At 49.5% G+C, this 21693-nt stretch overlaps 1 protein-coding gene across 1 annotated transcript in view; it reads right to left on the reverse strand.

Moving 5' to 3' along the window:
- Nucleotides 1-2582: 2582 nt before the first annotated feature.
- HOMER2 (homer scaffold protein 2) overlaps nt 2583-21693 on the reverse strand; it is a 90149-nt gene continuing 71038 nt past the window's right edge. Inside the window, exons 5-9 of the mRNA XM_026510551.4 lie at nt 18163-18269; nt 15836-15992; nt 13810-13920; nt 13141-13221; nt 2583-12051 (exon numbers count right to left, since the gene is read on the reverse strand). Of these exons, the coding sequence (XP_026366336.1) occupies nt 11863-12051; nt 13141-13221; nt 13810-13920; nt 15836-15992; nt 18163-18269 (645 nt within the window). The 3' untranslated portion in view covers nt 2583-11862. The remainder of the gene's footprint in view (nt 12052-13140; nt 13222-13809; nt 13921-15835; nt 15993-18162; nt 18270-21693) is intronic.

Here is a 21693-nt window from a genome sequence, read left to right on the forward strand (position 1 = left end):
GTTTTCTGCTGCTGCCGTGACAAACCCCCACAAACCAGGGCCTTCACACACACTCCACATCTCACGGCTCTGTAAGTCCAAAGTCCGCCATGGGCCCCACGGGGCTGACCTCCAGGTGCAGGGCCGTGTTCCTTTCCGGAGGCTGTTTGCTTGCCTCTTCTGTTTCTAGAGGCCACCTGCGTTCACTGGCTGTGGCCTTCATGCCTCCTCAAAGCCAGCAGTCGCTCATCTCTCAGACTCTTCTTCCGCCATCATATCTCCTTCTGACCCCAGCTGGGAAAGTGCCCTGCGTTGAAGAACTCATTAGACTGGGCCCCCACCCAGGTAATCCAGGATCATGTCCCCACCTGGAGTTCTGTAACCTAAGTCACAGCTGCAAGTTTCCTGCTGCCACCAAAGATCACGTATTCCCAGGTTGCAGGGATTGGGACGTGGACATCTTTGGGGAGCCACCGTCTTGTCCAGCACGAGGAGCTTGCTGGGAGGCACACCGCCAGGCCCGGTCTGCAGACCACCCTCCGAAGACTGAGTGCACACACAGGCAGGCCGCCAACTCGGGGCTGTGGTGAGGGACTCGCGAGGCAGGCAGAGTCACTGCGGGCTCCTTCCCGGGGCGGGGGCCCTGAAACCTGATGTCTCACAGGTCTGAGGATCTTCAGAGTGGCCTGGGCTCCACCAGTTCTGGGGAAGCTGGCTGTGCTCTGGCCCCCGTTCGGGGCCTCACAGACCCCCCCCCCCATCAGCTGGGTTCCACTAGCACCTAAACATACCGTCTCACCTCACCCCTGGAGGTACATACCTGTGGAAACTGGGAACCTCACCTTTGCGTCCCCAGGCTGGCACAGCGGAAGGGTTCCAGGCAGCAGGAGGGGAGCAGGAGGAGCCCTGTGAGACTGGGCAGTGGGAGGTGCCCTGGGAGGCCTTGCGGGAGTGAGCAGGTGGGGCTAGAATCTGATGTCTCCAGCCTTGGGAAGAGGCCTCTGGGCAGCTTCACATAAGAGGAACCGGAGGCTGGAGGAGCCCTGGACAATGGAGGCCGGGAGCAGGCCGGGTGGTCCGTCTGCAGAGTGTGGCAGGGGTGAAGAGACCGGACAGCCCGAGGGAGGACCCAACATCACGAGTTGCCAAACAGGCAGCAAAGATGGGCCGGCGCAGAGGGCAGGATGGTGGCTCTGCAGGATGGGAGCTGGACTGTGTGGGGGCCGCTGGGACGCAAGCCAGGGGCATGGGCGGCTGCTGATGGAATCAACCATGGAGGTCCTGAGACGGCCGGGGTTGAGGGGAGAGTGTCAAGGGAAGTGGCCAAGGCTGGATCCTTGGAGACCCCAACACTCCAAAGCAGGAGGAGGAGTGGAAGGAGGAGGGACAGTCAGAAGTAAGACAGGATTGGGAAGGAAAACTTCAGCGTCTGGGGAGGATTATTTCAAGAGCCAGGTCAACGTGGCCCAATGCCCTGGAGAGGTAAAGCACAGGACCGGATGTGGTGTGAGGAGGCCCCTCGGGGAGGTGGCTCTCGCAGTGGGCAGGGTCACAGGCTAACCCACAAGGTGGCTGCGGGCCTGCGGATGGGAGCCGTCTGCAAACAAGCAGGCGTTGGTGGCCACAGAACCCACTTCCGCTCAGCAGTGAGCTCCTGCGCAAACGCATCTGGCCTACCCAGCAGTCCCTTCAAGTTAAATCACTCTCCACCCGAGACCTTGGCTGTCAAGCGGGACGGCCACAGAGAGAGCTCTGGAGCACGGGAACACCTGAGTAATTCTCGTACTCCCAAGCACGCAAGCAGGACACAGAGCGGGAGACAGAGCAGGGCAGGGGCAGGAACAGAGGACACCTCAGCAGGCACTAGACCCTTCCTCCCAAAACCTCGAAAGATATGTAACCCCCACCCCGAAACTCTGAAGACTCACACCGGAGAAAAGGGGGTCCCAGAACTGACCAAGATCAAATTGCACGGGGCTGGTAGAATGGGGACTCAAAACAGAAACTAACTTGAATGAGAGGAAAAGAGAGAAAGTCTTATTTCTTCCACTCCTGAGCTGTGGGTTGAGATTCACACTTCCTACGTGTGTTTGGGAAGAGTTGGTTCTCTGCCTGACGCAGATTTTGTCAAGTGAATATCTGTTCAAACAGCTCTGGAAAAGCTATCTTTTCTGGTAGAATGAGTCTCTGAGATTAACTTTCCCCCCAACAGCCAAGAACACAAGCATACACTCTGCTGCCTTCCGCTCAGAACGCTAGACTTGCAGAAGAAACAGGCCTCTTGGGTTGAGAACAGCTCTGGTACTGGCCCCATCAAGGCAAAATGTCACCACCTGAAGGGCAGGTGTCCCCTAAGCATACCCACGCATGGGGTTGCCCCAAAGAAGGAATTGGAATGTTGGCATACTCAAAAACTCTCGCTCCATTCCACCAAAAGCGTATGGACCTCAGCCCACACCGCCATCCTTGCTTCAGCTCAGGAAGTGACCCCAGAGAACATCAACCTATCCTTGGGGAGATCAAGAGCTTCCAAAATACCTTAAGACACAAAGGATTTTTGAAATCCTGAAAGATTTTTGTTGACTTAAAACCAGACACCAACATTTTACTGAACTATGTATTTCTACATAAACAACAACAAACATTTACAACAAAATCAGGTAAAATTCACAAAGGTTTACAAGTCTTCAAAGGGACATTATTTTTGCCTTAAATATAAAAAGATAATTTGCCAAATGACATCATACTGAAACACATAAAGCAAAAACCATTAGAAACACGAGAGAAACAAATTCAACAGTAGTGGAAGACTCGCACACTTTCCTTAGTATTTAACGGATCAAGTAAAAAATTAATGGTCCATAATATTATAATTAATAAAGTTAAATTAATACAGACTGAATTTTGTTCTCTTTAGAGAATATATGTTCTTTTCTAGTTTCCTGGGAATATTTACTAAAAGTGACAAGTTGTTAGGTTCCAAGACAACAGCAATAAACTCCAAAATCCAGAAACTGTACAGGCCAGACCCTCTTTGACAGCAATGCAGTTAAACTCAAAATGTGTAACAAATGTTGAAAACAACCACAAATGTCAAAATATCTGGAAATTTAAAAGCATAATTTCAAATAACTCTTCAGTGAAAAATGAAGTTAAATCTGAAATTACAAATTATTTATAGTTTAGAACACCCTACTTAAAAATTTGAGGGATATGGATAAAGCAGTATTCAGAAGTGAAGTCACAGCCTTACAATTGCTAGTAACCGCACCCATCATTAAATAAGACAAAGTTAAAATGGCATCCAACTTAAGAAGGTGAAAAAAATTAAGGAAATAACAAAAGCAAACAAAAAATCAAAAAACAGTGAAAGAGTAAATTAGGATTTAAGTTCTTTGAAAAGACTGATAAAATAGACTAATTCTGGGAAAACTAATCAGAATAAAGAGAAAGCACGGACACACAACATTATGAATGAGAAAGGAGAATACTCCACGCTGGCATATCTGAAAATCTTAACGGAAACTTTATTAACAAACTTAAATGGCTCAAAACTCACAGAATAGGAAAAAAGTTTGAAGAGACCAATGAGCCTGGAAAACATTTTAAAAAGGTGTCAAAGAATTATTTCCTAAAAAGGCACTGGACTTGGACAGTTTTAAACAGATTCTAAAAACTTGAAGGAGCAAAAAATTCTAAATATTATTTAAATTGTTCACAGGGTATAGAAAAAAGAGAGCAAGAGCTCCCCAAGTTCTTGTTCTTGTTCTTGTTTTTTTTTTCCCCAAGAGGTTAACATAAACCCAACACCAGTACCTGACAAAGCAGGACAAAAAAATTACACAACTATCCATCTTAACATACGAAAAATTCCAAGATACGAGCAAGCCAAATTCAAAATATTTTTCTTATTTTAAAGCTCTTATTTTTATTATACAAGTAATACACGAGACTTGTAGAAAAATCAGAAAATACAAATAAGAACACAAAATAAAGATCTACCATAAACTAACCCACCATGAATAACCACTGTTAACACTGAGTGGAGATCTATATTAAAAGAACGATATACTGTGACTAAACCAGGTTTTTCTAGAAATGCAAAGAGCACTTAGACATTAGCAAGTCTATGAAAATAATTCATCTTAGGGCATGATAAAAACCATTTGATCGTCTTGACAGATGTGAAAAAAAGGAATTTAATAAAATTCTAACATCCATTACTGATAAAGCTTTCAGCAAACTAGAAAGACATCATTTTAATATATAAATTCAAATATTAAGAATATCTTTCACTAAGAGTCAAATTTTTACTTTTAGAGAAACACTAGAAGTATTCTTGCTAAGTAAAAGAAAAAAATATATATATATAGAGAGAGAGAGAGAGAACGTACAAGACTGGCACAATTATATATGTTTTACTTTACGTTCTTCCAAAAGTGATCAACGTGATGAGATAAGGAAGTGAGATAAGCCGATTAAAAATATATGGAGGTAAAATTATCATCACCACCCAGAACCATTGTCTACCTGAGAGAGGCAAAAGAATTAGTGACAACAAAACCATTAGAAGAAAACTCAGTAATTGGCTAATTACAAAATAAGCCACCACCTGCCACGCTAAATAAACCAGTACACGCACACACTGCTGTCTATGCAGAGTTCAGGATGAGGTAGATTGACGCGCACTGACCCAGGAAGACGCCCAGGACCTGTTGCCAAGTACTGGAAGAGTAGCACATGGTCAAAAGGATAAAAGAGAAAAACATTTTTAGAAAAAAAAATTTTGAGGAATATGCACCAACCGTCGACTATCTTAGGGCAGAGGGATTTTCATTATGGGGCCACTTTCAGTCTCTATGTTTTCCCCTAATGTGTACATTTATACAACTCTTACATCATACTTTAAATAAAAGTCAGTGAGTCTAATTTTCATTAAAAAAAAAAAGGAGTGCTTTATATCAAGAAGCAGCGGTTGGAAAATACAATGGACAGCAGGGCTCATTTACAATAGGAAGCACAGCTACCAAATTACCCATGCTAGAAAAATATACCGAGGAGCATACTACTGTATAAATTTACTGAAATCAAAGTTTAAATATTATAAAGATGTTACTTCTCTCTGAAGAATTATAGGAGTAAGCTATAAATTTTTACATGATCCAATGTCCAATTCTTCTAAACATTACAAAATGATCCCAAATTTCTTTTAGAAATAGTAATATACAAAAAGTACTAAAATTTTTTTGAAGAAGTGTGATTAATGGAGACATCTAGTCTAAATATGTGATGGCAAACAGTGTGGTACCAGTAGCAGAACACGCCCCATAGAAAGCTCAGAGGCACACTTAATGATACAGAAGGATTGGGTATACAATAAAAATGGAATTTCGTATCTGCAAAGAAAGGACAGATTTCCCAATTTAGAAAAAAATTCCAGATGGATCATAGATTTAACATTTTTTTCATTTTATTTATTTATTGGCCTATTAATTTTTTAAATTCCAGTATAGTTAAGACAGTGTGGCATTAGTTTCCAGGGTACAACAAAATGATCAAGTGATTTGATATCTCACCCAGTGCTCACCACAATACACGTGCTCTTAATCCCCCCTGCCTCTTTCACCCACCCCCTACCCACCATAGATTTAACTGTTTAAAAACAATGAAAGGGTAAGTATAAAATCCTGGTGACTATACAATCTTGGAATTAGAATCTGAAAGATCTTCATAAGCCTGACAGCAAAGGTAGCAGGCATGGAGGAAAAAATAGGTTTGAATAAAAGGAAAAAAATGTTTAAATGTCTAAATATTTTAAAAAGCCATACGTACTTTTTTTTTTTAAGGTATTTATGGGGAAAGGAAGAACTTAGAAATCATTGAGACAGAGACACTAATCTTATGAGGAAAGTGGCCAGGGGAGATGATAGGTAAATTACAAAAGAATATTGTCCAATCAATATTTTTGCTAGTGAGGGTCACCCTTGAATCAAACAACGCATACCAAAACTAGACCCCTGGCCCCCACGGTAACACCACTGTTAAAGGGGTAGTATGACATTCTCACACATTGCTGGTGGGAGTATAATTTGGTATCATCTTTCTGGAAGGCAATTTGAGGTAATATATATTAAAAGTCCTAAAAATATGTGTACCTTTTTCTGTTAGTCAGAATAGGACATGTTACGCTGCCGTGACAAATTAACCCCGAAATCCCAGTGGCGTGATGCCGGAGGCTTACCGTTTACCCACACTCCATGTCTGTGCAGGTAGGTGGGTGGGTGCTGTGAGGGGAGAAGGGGATTCTTCTGCAGTCCCTCAAGGACCCAGGCTGACAGAGGCCCCAGGGCTGGGACATCACCCCATGAGAAGACAAGGGTGCAGAGCCTGGAGAATGGGTCAAGGCCATCTCACAGTCTTGGCATGGGAGTTTCACAGGTCTCTTCTGCTCAGGTCTCATTGGCCAGAATGTCATGGGACCTTGCATGACTTCAGATGAGGGGGCTGGAAAGTGGAGTCTCCTTTGTGCCCAGGAAGGACAGGAGGAGACACACAGCAGCATGCGTACTGCCCACACTTCTGAGCTAGCAAGTCCAATTTTAGAAATGATCCTAAGTAAATCTTCTGACAAGTTTACAAAGATGTTAGAACAAAGGATTTCATCATATCCTTGACTGTGACCATAAAAAATCGGGAACCACCCAAGTATCCACGGGACAACCTATACAGATATTAAAAATGGTGGAATTTACCTCCTGAGTGATAGTCATGATACAATTTCACAAAGGAAAAAAAGTTATAAAACAGTTATGTATAACAATTGTATTGTTTTTCATGAAAAAGTAATGAAACGGATACAGATGCATAGAAAAAAGTCTGAAAAGATATACACTAAAATGTTAACAGTGGTTATAATCAGATGGTCTAATAGCAGGCGATTTTTTTTCTTTTCACTCATCTGTAGTTTCTTTTGAAAAGTGTGTATACACACACACACACACACACACACACACACACTCGTACTCCTGGGAGAGTCCACTTGACCACCTCTTACTAATCATTAAACTCCTACATTTGATATAAGAAATGCCTAATGGGCTGCTGTATCACAAGACATTGCTACAACAATTCATTTAAAGTCAGGACTTAATACTGAAAGCGGTACAATAGGGTAAAAACAGTAACACATTCCCCACAGCTGCGTATCATCAGACCTGTCAATCATCTGCCAAGATGTCCCACAGTCTGGCCAGTGCACCAGGGGTCTGTGTGGCCTGGGGGACCACTTTCCACAAGGCTCTGCATCATCAAAGAGTGTAGGGCACTGTACAATTCCACAAACTCATCTCCTCAGAGACAAATTCTAGAACATATAGCATCAACACCAGGTTTATTAGACTGTTCTCAGGTATATACATTTCTTATTTAAAATCATTCCTTACAGTTTCTCCCACTCTTTCCAACACACACACACACACACACACACACACACACTCCTAAGTTCACTAGAACATTTCATCCAGCCGCCAAATTATTACCAAAGTCACCTTCTCGCCTGGCTGGTGTTTAAAGAGGAAAAACCCAGATCCTTGAGACAGGTGTATGGAAAAGACATGTAAAGAACATACATTTCCACACAGGATTCCCTCTCCGTGATGCCACCCCCCCGAATATATGATGTTTCTTTTACAGAAACCATGTACTCAGAATGAGGCTCCTTTCAAACCATGCGTATCATTTAAAAAATATATATATGGACAGTGGTTTGCAAGCTTCTAGTTTAAATTGTCAGCGCTTCAAAAATCCAGTGACGTCTCAAGGACACAAGAGTCATAACGTTGAGAAGGACCAATGGCACAAACAACACACTTTCAGTGATGAGCGAAGAGCACAGCTGTCTCCTAAAGAGCAGCCTCTTTCAAACGCCTATGCTGAAGTCCCATCACGGCTGCCCTCCTTCTAAGGGTGCCCCTGGCGACGCGGGAGGCGCCCCAGGACGGTCCCTGGCGTGCCCCATGGCTGGCTCTCGTCCAACACTGCCCCTGACTTCTAGAGAGCAGCAGTGCTTTAGAACGGGCAGATGGCAGTGTGTCCAGGGAGCACCCGAACTATGCTCTGTTCTACCTCTGACTCAAGGCTTCGCGCCAAACACAGGACCTACCCGTCGGGCACCACCGTCCTCAAGGCGGAGCTCGTGGGCTGCCCGAGTCTGGACACGTCCACGGGGAGCCTGCAGCCTGGAGACCAACTGCCCACCTGGACAGTCCTCCTGGGGGTCAAGTCAGGTCCCACTCAACCTGCTCTAACCACAGGGTGGGCCTGCTCCTCCCCCAGGGCTGGCTCCAGTCTGGGCAGGGGCTGCGCAGCAGTCAAACTCCCAGCCGGAACTCGGCTTACCACTCGGCCACCTCGGGGCTCCCCACCTGTTCTGGGCAAACCACTCTACCGCCACTAAAACAAGGCATCAACGAAGAACTTGCAACATCCGTGTTTCATAGCTCTGGCCTCCCGGAGCATGGACATCATTTAACCCAGCACGCTCTCAGAAAGATCCTGCAAAGCCAGAATCATTCAAAAGTGGAACTTACTGTCTGTAATGACCATAAATGTAACTCTACTTCTCTCATTTAGAAATCACCACTTGCTGTGGAGATCTATTAAAATAATGTAACTGCAATGTGCTCTCATCAGGATCCCAGAGAACTTTTTCCTTGGCACACAAAGGTCACAAAGGGAGAGCAGTGGCATGGCTCCCAGAAAGACCCCAGACCAAGGCCCGGCAGAGAAGGATGGGGAGCCTATGAAGCTGCTGGGTGACAGGCGTGTCGCTGACTCTGCTTCCCGTCTGCAAAATGGGGAGTGACTCTGCCCAACGCTCTCACCACCTGAGCTCTAACGTGACAGCACGTGAGACAGCGTGGGACTGATGGGGCACCCAAGCTCCAGGTCTCTGTGGGTGATGGCTCTCTCTCCTTCAAGCGTGACCACACTGTCCCAGCCTGTCACTTGGGGGGTTATATTCTCTGGCCACTAGGAAGACTTCTCCCCTCGTCCCTCTCGATTTTGTGATGCACCCATTTGGGTCTTTACTTAGAAGGAAAATTACTATTATTTTTCAAGATTTATTTATTTGAGAGAGAGAGCGTGTGACAGCGCCCGCCAGCAGGGTGAGAGGCAGAGGGAGAAGCAGACTCCCTGCTGAGCAGGCAGCCTGACGTGGGGCTCGATCCCGGACCCTGAGATCATGACCCGAGCGGAAATCAAGTCGGCCGCCTAAATGATGGAGCCACCTGGGCACCCCAGAAGGAAAATTATTTTTAAGGCCCATTATGGTGAAGGGGTTCCACGGTTCACCTCCCCTCCTTTAGGCCCCAGGTTGCACAGATGCAGGAACAAAGCTAATTCCTGTTCAGGCGGCCAGCCCGGGACATGTCAATATCAGGAGACATGACCTGGCAAGGAAACGCGGCCCTGGTTCTAGATGGCCTGGCTGGTGGGTGCACGAGTGCCAGGCGGACGTGCTGCCTGCACTCGGCTTCAGTGCGGGTAACCGAAGGACATGGGTGCAGCTAGATGTCCCCGTGAGCGAGGGCACCAATGTGGCTCAGGCGGAAAGCGGGGTGAATTCAGCAGATCATTTTCATTACGTGGAGCCCACCCTCACAGTGCCAGGGGCTGTCGGACAGGGCAGTCTCTCCATGGACCCTCCAGGGTGCCCCCGCGCCATCTTTTTTAAAATTAAGTCAACGAGGAAGCATTAAGATCTTCAGAGAAAAGCAGAAGGAAGTGAAAGGCCAGAGCTTTCCTACAGCTGTGGTGCTGTCCCTGCTGAACCCAACCTCCCTTAGGGGAGCCCCTCATGCTCTTGGCTCCTGGGCTGTAACACTTGAGACTGCACTGCGGATCCTACCACCTGGCAAGGTGCTGGCCAAAATCCCCAGGGAGGGGTGAGCAGGGATCACGGGTCTTGACCACAGAGGGACACAGGAGCCCGCCACAGTCACGGCACTAGCCCTGCCATGTTTCCCACCACTACTGCCGCAAAACCACAAAGACCTTTAGCAACTGTATCTTCCTATGAATACACCACCTGAGCATGCTGCAGCCAGTCAGGACGGTTCATTCCAGATCCGTAAGTCACCCAACAGACAGGGGTGGCAGGCATCAGAAGACCCAAGCTGAGGTTTTGGAATCCCAGCGTGCACTGCTCCCAGGCAGCCCCAGACCAAATCTGCTGACAGGTGGTCTGACCTGGCCTGAGAAGAACCCCCTTGAGCCACTGCTGGGCCCTGGGGCCGAGTCATGGCCAGCCCAGCTCTCCGGTCTCTGGACCAGTAGGGAGCTGCTCCCAACTGCCCTGAGAGCTATCTGGGGGGCTCTGGGGAAAGGACGGACCAGCAGCACCCTATCTCAAGTCACCAAGAGCACTGACCACGCTTTCCACTTTGTCTGCCATGTGCTCAAGCAGAGCTGTCCCCCTCAGCCTGCAGGTCCCCTCCGAGGTGCCCTCGTGCTCCAGATGACCGGACTTCCCGCCCTCATCCCAACAAGAGCTCTCTGCTCAGAGACATGGTTTCAATAGCAGGATTCATAGCCTCCTCAGGCAGTTTTTTGTTCATCCAAATTCACCAGAGGGAAATTCTAGAAACTCTTTCTAGAAAGAGACATTCTCTGGGTGGTTCCCAAAGCAGCAAAGAGGGGTAAGGAGGCACCAAAGCCTCTACCACCCCGAAAGGCATTTGGAAATGCCTGGGGCCAGGGATTCAAACCATCTTGCCACATGCAGGCGTCCAGACATTCCCTGGCCCTGCTGAGAAACTCAGTAAGAGAGAAGAGCTTTATGGCTCTGGTCCTTCCATTAGCAGGAACAGAGAGGGCAGAGGCAGAGCTCAACTGTCGCTAAGGCCACGGCTCAGTCAGTCTGAGCAGACTCTCCCTCGTGGGCTTGTATGATTTCTTTCTTAGTTGTCCTGTCCCAACATAGGGTCCTATCCTAGATCCCCACCCTAGAGAAGAAGGGTGGTTCCAGTTCAAAGGTACCCAGGGGCAGAGCACCAGGGATGAGCTAGTGAGTGGCCTCAGACCAGCTCCTGCTGCCTCCATTGCCACCAGCCCTGCCCCGGGGCCCCTGGAGTCCATCCAGAAGCTTGACCACACACAATCACTCGGATTCCTTTCCAGCGCAGCAGGATGAGGGACTGTTCAACAGGGTCCGACGGACTCTGCTGGGGGTTGATTAAAACACTAAGTGCTGTTTATATGTTTAATTGAACAAATATTTATTAAGCACCTACTTCGTGCCAGGCACTGTGCCAGGCACCCTCACTGCGCAGCAATCTGCTCAGAAATTAAAACCCAGGAAAGGAACGTTGTCGCAACCCTACAAACTGGAGGTGGGAGGAAGGGGTAGAGTGGATGCGGGCGATCCCCGTGCGCCCACCAGAGACCTGTTTTCTTTCTCAGGACGAGTCTCTACTAAGTAGCTGCTTGAAAGCATCTTGGTTCTGACCGAGGGGGCAGCTGTCCCCCCTCAACGCCCCATGCCCCCCGCACTGGTGCCTGGAGGACGTTCAAATACTCTCATCACTCTTCAGAAAAAGGAGGTGTAAAGGGTGTTCGTATTTGGATTAGAAAACACTGTGTCCAGTTGGTGTGGTTGCAACAGCCCTTGAGAAAGATACAAACACCCTGCCCTGACCGCGTAAACGTGTAAGGGGGGCCTGGCGCGGGGCTCCTGAGCCAGCGGCTTCCGGGTCCGCAGCCTGGCCAGGCCAGGGAGGCGAGAGTGACGGCCCCACCGGCGCGCCAACGCGACAACCTGCACCCGCGCGGACAGAGGTGACACCACCGGGAGGACGCCCCCGCCCCGTCCCCCCGCCGCCCCTAGTTGTCGGCCCCCAGCTTGGAGAGGCCCCGGCGGAGGTCGTGCAGGTCGTCGATCTTCCCGTCCAGCACGTCCAGGAAGCTCTTCAGCTCCACCTTCAGGTGGCGCTGGCGGTACTTACTCTCCTCAATGTCTGTCTTTAGGGACCGCACCTTGTCCTCCAGGTTCTGATTGTCTCTCTCCGCAGCCTGAAGCAAGACAAACGGGAGCAGGGCCTGGAGCAGAGCCAAGGGGCCCGCCCGCCAAGACCCGCGGCAGCCCAGCTGTCCCCTCTCCCGGGCCTGCGTCCTTAGGCCTGCGAAGCCCCCACAGGTCTGCAACGCGGGAAACATCAGCGCAGAACGTGGGGCGTCCTGGGGCGTCCCCCTCTCCTGCCTGTTCCCTGGCCCAGGTGCTAACAGGAAGAGCGCCTCACCCACCTCTGGCCTGATAAAGGATGGCCTAACAGAATGCAGAGCTCGGGTCCTGCCTGGGGGAGTCTAATTAAAGGGGCCCTTGCACAAAGTGCCCGGCAGAGAAAGTCTGCAGGCCCAGCCGAAGGGATTTTCGTCCCAGAAGGGCCCACAGAGGCCACACGGGAGTTCCATTCTCGGAGAGAGAAATGGGACAAACGGGGCAGTGACTTGTTTCCCTGGTTCTACGGAGAGGCTGAGGCCTCCCTGGCCTCAGGGAGGCAGGATGAGCCGCGCCACACCCAGGCGCGGCAGTCTGGGCTCCCGGATCAGGGGGCCAGTGGAGCTCCTCCCAAGGGCAGGGTGGCTGTGAGTCCGTAAACCAGGCGCAGGGCTGCGCTCCTCACATCGGTGTGATAAGCAGTGTCTAATCCTGGGGTCGTACACCTGAGCAAAGCGCTCCTGAAGTAGGGGGCGGTGAAAGGGGACGTGATCAGGAATCTGAGGCCAGTGAGGGGCGCTGCCCAAGGTCACGTCCAAGGTCACTGCCTGGGAAGTGGCAAGGCGGACTGGCTCTGGGTCTTATGCTCTGTGCCCTCCCCTCACCACCCTAAGGCTCCGTGGAGACCCTATGGGGGGACACAGTCCCTGCACTATGGCTATGCACAGAAACTGTCACAGAAGTGGAGGAACCACAGGCAAACACGGCTGAGTCTGACCCCAGGGGGCAGAGACGGCATCGGGCTCGCGGTTACTGCGGGCTTCTCATGACCAGAACGTCACTCTCCTTCACCAGGGGAGCTGTGAGGGGGAGGCCCCAGCGAAACGAGTAATACACGGACGCCGTCTGGTCGGAGCCAAGGCGGATGCAGCCCCCACCCTTACCTCTAACTTCTCAGAGACGTATTCACACTCCGACATGAGCTGAGGTATGATTTCACTTTGTTTGCGGAGATCTTTCAACTCCTACAGGGGACGGAAATTTGAAACTCAGATAAAACGCCTCCTTGAAAACCCAGGATCCGTGTGCACGTTTAGCAGAACAGCTCTTGGCGTCCGTACCGTCCTCGACAGTAACCAAGGTGGCGGAGTTAATATTCAGCACATGGGTCATTCTGAGGGCTGAGTGTGCTACGTGCATTATCACGTGACCACCACAAAGAGACAGGGATTCTTAGCATCCTCATCTTCTACATAGGGAAACTGAGGCTGGGAGGTTTGGTGCCTTGCCCGCGGTCTCCGGCATCTGTGCACTTAGCTGTCCTGCTCCCTCCCTCCCCCCAGAACACACATGCCTGCACGGCGGGGGCTCTCGCTGCATTAGCTGGGACAGCACAACTCCACTTGGGATGACAGATCACCTATAACCGTTTCCGACTGTTTCCTCAATGTCCAGCTCCCCCTCGGGTCCGAGCCTCGGTGTAGCTCTCAGTTAGCCCCGTGCTGACGTTCGGGCAGCTGCCCCCGGGGCCAGTCATGTGCCCCCCCCCCCCCGCCCCCTGACTATTGCCGCTGTGTCCTGGGCACACAAGGCCTGCGGACGCCTCTACTCACCGTCTCCTTCTCCCGCAGTTCCAACTCCAGCTCCTCGATTCTCCGCTTCAGCTGCGTGTTCCTCTCCTTCTCTCTGTCTATCTCACTGCACTGCTCTTCCAGCTCGTCAATCTATAACAGACACCGCGGGCCGATGCGGGGAGGCTCGTTTACTCGGACGTGAAGCAAAAGGTCACCACAGCTGTCTGTGCTGTCTTTTACAATGAACCGCGAGCTAACCCACTTACTTTGTTCCTTGTGGCTGCGAGCAGACCCCGTGGGGCTCTCCCAGGGGGCTATCCACCCTGCCTAACGCCAGCAGAGCCACGGCAGTCACGAAACCTGGCCACGGGTTGTGCCGGGCCTCCGGTTTGCCCTCACCGCTATGGGACAGGAACGGCAGGTTTGCTTTGAAGGATTTGTCTCAAGTAGGGGCCAGATGTCCCATGAATCTATCTGCTTTTCCCCATAATGATTTTTTACGTCAGTTGATCATGTCCTGAATTATTCCATTTCACCTCAAAGGTTTAAGACAGCAGGGAAGAGAAGCGATCAACGCTGTGGGACAGTGGCCACCAAATGAGACGCAATGACATTTCAAACATCTTAAACCAGGGTGACCTTTCCTTGCTGACGCACGCAGAAAGGGCCTGGCCTGTGAGCGAGCCTCCTCCGGGAGAGCTGAGAGGTGCAGACTGAACTGGCAAGTCCCCAGAGCTCATTCTTCTCCCCTTCCCAGGCCCGACCCCTCAGAAGGGGTTCAAAGCCCTCAGCCTTGGCCTTGCCTTCTGACGACGAGTGTTTCCCAGTGGCCAGAGTGTGTGTGCAGAGTGCACGGTGGAAGGGAACCACCAGTAACACGAAAGCACCACAATGATGGGGTCCCACAAGCAAGCGGCAGTCCTCGAGGGGAAGGGCCCTGGGCGGTCACGATGGCGACACTTTTAGAGGCGGCTGCACACCAGCCCCCGGAATTTGGACCCCCAGCCACAGGAGCCGCCGGGGACTCCACCGACTTCTACCCCGTGCCCTGGAAATCGAGTTCCCGGGGCTTCCCGTTCAGGGCGGCAAAGTCTACGGTGTGGACTTCCTCTCCTCCCCCCATTACACTCTCACAAAGGGAGAGACCAGCTCTCTCTCGGGAAGAGAAGGACGGGGCGATCGATCCCGCTGGCAGACAGATCAGCCAGGCCCCGGGAGGGAGCGCACAGAGTCAGCGCTTGGCCTGGTGCCCTCACGGTCAGCACTCAAGGCATTGAAATGAAAAAATGACACGAGGCCGTTTCATGCACCATCTGTAGCAGAGTAAGATGGGCAAACAGGGGAGTGGCCTCCGGCGGCTCTGTTCAGGCTGGCAGGCAGGTGACAAACGGGGGGCCAGGAAGAGTGAATACCGTCTCAGGGAGATGGGTCCCCCTGAAATCCTGCACTGGCACAGCAGCCGCTGTCCACGGCCTGCCGGATAAACGGGCTGAGCATCAAAGCACGGCCACACAGAGACCCCAGGGTCTCAACTGGGGATTTTCTGGCCACCCCACAACTACCTCATCAACTCAGCCCCAACCACAAATAGTATGAGTGACTCACTAGAGGGAAGGCTGCCGATGACCTGCTGGGAGGTCGAGGTCAGCCGTCAGCGGCCACTCAGCTCACATTTGCGGCGCCCATAGTCCTTTGCCCACTTCCCAATTCACATGCTTAGACAGAAGTAGGGTTTCTGAGTGAGCGCTCCTCACTGTTTCCTGAATCTATCTTCCTCGCTCACCCTCTGGACCCTTTACTCTACCAAAGGTCAACGAACCACAGAACATGCCAAGGGAGGGCCACCCACAGCCAGCGTCAGAGGGACAAGGCTGAAGTCTCCCGTGTGTCCGTCTTCTTTGCAACAGCAGCTGTGACACCCGGCTCACTCACGTGTGTTCCTACTCGGAAAAGTGGGGAGGTGGGGGGGGGTTCAAAGGGGAGCGACTGCACGTCTTCCTCCCGCCACGGGGAGGGGGGCGAGTGAGGGCAGCGGGGAGAGAAGCAGAACGGGACCATCCCGCACCTTGGTCCGGAGCCGGTCGTTCTCATCGCGGCAGATGGAGAACTGCCTCTTCCACTGCTCCACGCTGGCGGCCGACTCCTGCAGCGCCGCGGTCAGCCGGGCGTTGCTCTCGCGCAGGGTCTGCAGCTCCATCTCCCATTTCTTCACGTTGGCGGCACTGCGGGCGGGCCCAGGCGGTGACCGTGACGCCAGGGGCCACCCACCCCGCTCTACCCCACCCGCCACCCTCCCCGCCTCTGGGGGGCCAGCCAGGAGGATCAGGTGCCAAGAAGGGCGGGGGCCTCTCTTGTGCCAACAGGTCATCTTATCGGGCGATTTTCTTAAAGAATTGCTTTAGGAAAGAACAAAACTCCTGGGGAACGGGGAGCCGGAGCTAAGAAGGAAGCCGCAGGGTGTGCGGAGGACCCCCTCTCTCCCTACCAAGCCCCCGCCGCAGAACCCTCTGTCCCATCCCTTCCTGAAGCGAGCCCCAAGGACACAGGCTCTGACATGGGCCTCCGACAGTCTCACGGATGCTGCAGCCCTGTTCGGCCACCCCCGACACCCCAGGACCCCGGGTGTGACAAGTAGCCCAGCTTCAGGGGATAACCTGGGTCCCCTCCAAGCCTGCAGAGGAATCTAGAGCCGATGACCAGAAGGCAGAGGGGACAGCAACAGCGTGTGTGAAGGAGCCCTGGCTGACCCTGCATCACCTCTGGGGCAAGGGAGGACCCCAGGTCTGCAGGACCAAAACCACCTCGCGTTTGTCTTTCATCCTATGTACCCACGAAGAAGGAGTTTCAAGAAACAAACTGGAATCAGGCTCCCCTCAGGGGCTGTTGGCTTTCATGGTCCTTCTGTCTCCTGGCTTTGCAGTCCACACGGGCCCCGAAGCCAGGGCTGTGCAGGACACATGGGACCCACAGGACACGCAGGATGCGCCCCGCCGAACAAGTCCAGCTTCTAATCAACCCTGCCTGGCTCAAGTCACTTCTGTCTTGAAAGGCCTTTTTTTAGTGTGTGTGTGTGTGGGGGGGGGGTAAGTAAATAGGACTGTGTCTCAATAATCTGTGTTATCTTCCACCCCACAGCCTCAAGGACGTAAGAACCTGACTAGAAATACAAGCTTTCCGTTTCAAGCACCACAGGCAAAAAAAAAAAAAAAAGGTAAAACGGAATCTGATTAATCTCAGAGCTGATGGCTGAGAATTTAAGCTTATTTAGGGAAATGGCTCCACACCCATTCCTATAATTCATTTGTTCATTAAGTTGGGATTTAAAAACCTTTATGTTTAGGGGTGAAATGTTTTCATCCAAGCAACATCTTGTGTGTTAAACAACAAAAGAGTGAAAAGCAGGCAGGATGGTGGAGAAATTGACTAGCCATGTGACCTTAGGAAAGGACCCACTTTACCACCTGGGACTCAGTTTCCTCATCTGTAAAATGGAGTTAATGTGACCCAGGTTTTTAATGGGGCAAGTCTGGGGGGAGCAGCTTCTCAGCCACAGAAAGGCTGGGGGAAGCTGGCCAAACCCCTGCCTGGGGTGGGGAGAGGATGATTCCCAAGGACAACAGCTCCGGCATGTTCACGGGGCCAGCCCAGCCGTTGGGAAATGGGCCACACTCCCAAGACAGGAAACCATATGCACGGCCTGTGTAGTCATTAAAAATTAAAATCGTGTTGATATTATTATGGGGATTGTGTTAAATTTATACATCAATTTAGGGGAAATGAATTCTTTTTAAAATATGAAGGTATTTCTACCACCTCCCAATAGAATTTATCTATTTGTTAAATTATTCATTTATGGTCCTCAAAATAATTTTAAAACTTTCTTCACAGAGATACTGTGCCCTTAGGTTTTCTGTATTTTATATTTCTAGTCTATGTAATTGATGGTTCCAGGTCATACTGTAAGGAAATCTCTTCTTCAAATACATATTCTGTGTGTGATTTTTGTGAGAGGTTATATTAGTTTTAATAGTTAGGTTTTTACAGGTTTTCCTTGGATGCTTGAGACTCAATCTTATTCTATATGAATAAATGATACACTTGGTTCCTCAAAAAACCAAAACGGAACACAAGCACAGGGACACGTCTCTCTCTCTCACACATACACACCTCTTTCACGTGCTCTGTACTCTCGCACACACGCAGGCAGACACACACTCCTGGTCTGGTCAGCCAGAGAACAGCCATGAAGCCAGCTGGCCTTCCTTTGGCCGGGAGACAAGACCAGACACGCTGAGCAGGACCCAGTCTCCTCGTGAAACCCCGCCAGGCGGGAAAGGCCGCGGGAGGCCCTGACCTTGGAGAAAATGCCATCTGGATTTTAAACACCCTTACCTCTGTGTCAAGGCGATCTTCAGCTTGTCATTCTCAGACTTGAGGTGTGTGTCAGCAGGACCCACGTGAGAGGCCTTTTCATCGTCTGTCCCGTTCACGCTGGACGCCTGAGTGGAAGACAGGGTTTCACACCCAGATTCCGGGCCAAAGTGAGTTACCTTCACACATTATTGCTGATAGTAGCAGCAAGTCAGGCAGAATGAGAAAGTGTGTTCGTGAGCGGGGGAGAACCGGCTCATCAGGTCAGAGTGCGGCAAAGACCAGCACGAAAGGCTATTAGTCACTAAATTCTACCTCTGAAACTTAATTAAAAAAAAAAAAAAAAAAAGAACCAAGGAAAAGGCCCCGGGGAGTCCAGGGGAAGCTAAGTCTGTGAAGTTGACTGACTAGAGCGCATCCGGGGCCCTGGCTCCGTCCTGTTACTCGGCTTTACGGCTACGCCTGACAAGCCTGCATACCCGGCCTCCCTTACTCAGCACAGAAGCCACGGAGGAGAGGGGGAGCTGGGGCTTACAACAGGGAACGAGAAAGAGTGAATGGGGAGAAGAGAAAAAGTACTGGGAGCGGGGACAACTTACAGCCCCGGGGACCACAGACAGAGCAAGACTCACAAAACAGCCAGGAATCACACGTGGATGTGCGCCCGGCCTCCGCGGCTCGCTGGCAGTGTTAAATATTCTGAAATATTTTCTGTAATAAGTCATGCCACAGGCAGGTGAAGTCTCATCTGCTCTTGGGTAGGATCTTAAATCTTACTTAGCCTCCACTGAGCATAAAGGCAAAGGAGGGAACCGTGAAGGGAATGATGCATACATTTGACTAATGCTAAATTTCTGCACTGTAAAAAAAAAATGCCATAAACAAAATTAAAAATGCACAAAAACCTGGGGAAAGTATCTGCTGCTGAGCATTTGCATATACGAAAAACAGGATGTCAGTACCTTTTCTTTACTGAAAAACTCTTAAGAGGCCTTGTCGTTTAGAGCCACACGCGGACATATTTATGGACAAAATGATAAGATGTTTGAGATTTGCCTTAAAATGTAGGGGAAAGAGGACAGAGGCGTAGATGAAACAATCGATCATGAATTCCTAACTGTTAAAGCTGCTCTGTGTGCCCCGTGGAGGTTCATCACGCGCTTCTGCCTAGCTTTGAATATGTTAAAAAATACCCATCTTAAAAAATAAAATTCTTAGAAATCAACACGAAAGGGGGGCACCCGGGTGGCTCAGCCAGTTAAGCGTCCGCCTTCAGTTCAGGTCACGATTTCAGGGGGTCCTGGGATCCAGCCCTGCGACAGGCTCCCTGCTCAGCGGGGAGTCTGCCTCTCCCTCTCTCTCTGCCCCTCCGCCCACTCCTATCCCAGCTTGAGCTCACACTCTCTCTCTCAAATAAATAAAATCTTAAAAAAAAAAGAAAAGAAAAGAAATCAACACAAAAAGATGAACACTTTAATTTTTTGAAAAAAGGAAAAAATACACAATTGACATTTACGGAAGAAGAAATGGATAGAATCAACAGTCACAAAAAATATTTAATCTCACTGGTAAAGAAACACAAAATGAAAAAAGCCAACAGAATACATTTTTCTTCTGTCAACAAAGCTTAGTTGCTGAGTGTGGGAGGAAAAAATCGCTCTCAGTCACTGCTGGTGGGAGTTAAAATCATACATTTCTGTAGGCTAAGTCTGCAGTATTTATCAAAAGCTTTTAACACGTCCCTACCTACCTTTTAACCCAATACTTGCACTTCAAGAATTTATCCTGCAGAAATGACCAAATGCACAGAGATGTGCAAGGACGTTGATCACAGTGTCATTTATATTAATGAAAATTAGAAACCACATCAATATCACAATATGAAGGTTAATGGAATAAGTTGCAATATAGACAAATACTAGCCATTAAGATAGTTTTGAAAAGGGCTATTGGAAAACACAGGGGAATGATCGTGAAATATAAAGTAAAAAGATTAAAAAGAATGATATAAAAATATACTAGAAAAGTGTATCAGGAAGTTACACACCAAAACATGAACAATGTCTTCGTGTGCTGAGAAAGCAGGCCGTGCTTACTCTCTTCTTTAGAGCACGGCATTGCTTTGATTTCTGCAGTAAATACGTATTGCTTTTACATTCAGGATAAAACCCATATAAAATGTTTAAGATCTTCAAATATTTGGAAAACTTGGCCAAAGTGTTCATTCCCTAAGATATTCAGGGAAGCAAGCAACTGTATGATTTCTAATAAAAATGCAAAGAAAAATGTACAATGATCTCTACATCTGGGGAAATATCAGGAAGATAAATTAAAAACTTAAGCTTGGAGACAAAAAACCTGATATATAATAAATATATATATGTAAAACAGCACTTTATGGGTATAGTTGATTTTTTGGGGGGGTGCCTGGGTGGCTCAGTCAGTTAAGCGTCCGACTCTTGATTTTGGCTCAGGTCATGATCTCAGGGTCGTGAGATGGAGCCCCACGTCAGGCTCCACGCTCAGCAGGGAGCCTGCTTGAGATTCTCCCTCTTCCTCTGCCCCTCCCCACATGCCCATGCTCTTTCTCTCAAATGGCTAAGTAAATCTTTAAAAAAATAAAAATAAATAAAATACTTTTTTTGGGTAAAACAAACATTAAAACAGAAACCTTACATAAAGAATTTCTGATTATTGACGTTTAAAGATATTTCTATAATATGTGGTATTCAGAAAAAGACTGCATATTAGACACTCTTTAGGTTATGGACCATTTCCAGTGTCCAGTTTTATAGGTCCTCAGCGATTACTCAGTATGGTCATTAGTATATGAAATTAACAGTACCGCTTAGATTATATTAAAGATTCTTTAGAAAGATTCAGGAAAGTTCCTGTCCACCTGAAGTCTAATACACATCCATAAATTCACACAGGGCATCTTTTATGTGATGACCCAGGACAGGCGCTGGGAAACGCACGGTCCTCAGGGCCAGCCGTAGCGGCGCACAAACCCAGAGCCCTCTGCTCTGCAGCACTGACACGCAGAGCGTGCTCCCGCCTCGGGTTCAGAGATGGGGAGCATTCTCCTTCTCTGCGGTCTTCACTGGCTCCCTTCTCATAGCTGGGTGCATTTACCAAGACTCTAACTTTGCCCTCCTCTCCCCACTGCTGCTGCTGCTTTTTTTTTTTAAACATCTTATTTCTTTAAGAAGTAGGCTCCCTGCGGAACAGAGAGCCCAACACAGGACTCGATCCCAGGACCCTGAGATCATGACCTGAGCCAAAGGCAGACGCTTAACCAACTGAGCCAACCAGGCATCCCCCCACTGCTTCTTGGTACACCCAAGGCTTCCGCTATTATTTCTTCAAAGTGGATGGTCAAGTCGAAAATGTCAATCTTGACAGCTCAAGATGCCCAGTCTCCTGGTTGTCTTCCTCCAGGCTGTCCCCAGCATCCATCCCTTCCTCTTTACCCCTGTGGCTGCGTCCTCGCCAATCTACCTGCTGTCTGTGGCTCCCTGACTTCCTCACCACCTACGAGCAACCCTCATG

Source organism: Ursus arctos, unplaced genomic scaffold, assembly GCF_023065955.2.
Source record: "Ursus arctos isolate Adak ecotype North America unplaced genomic scaffold, UrsArc2.0 scaffold_28, whole genome shotgun sequence".
Classification (NCBI taxonomy): Eukaryota; Metazoa; Chordata; class Mammalia; order Carnivora; family Ursidae; genus Ursus; species Ursus arctos.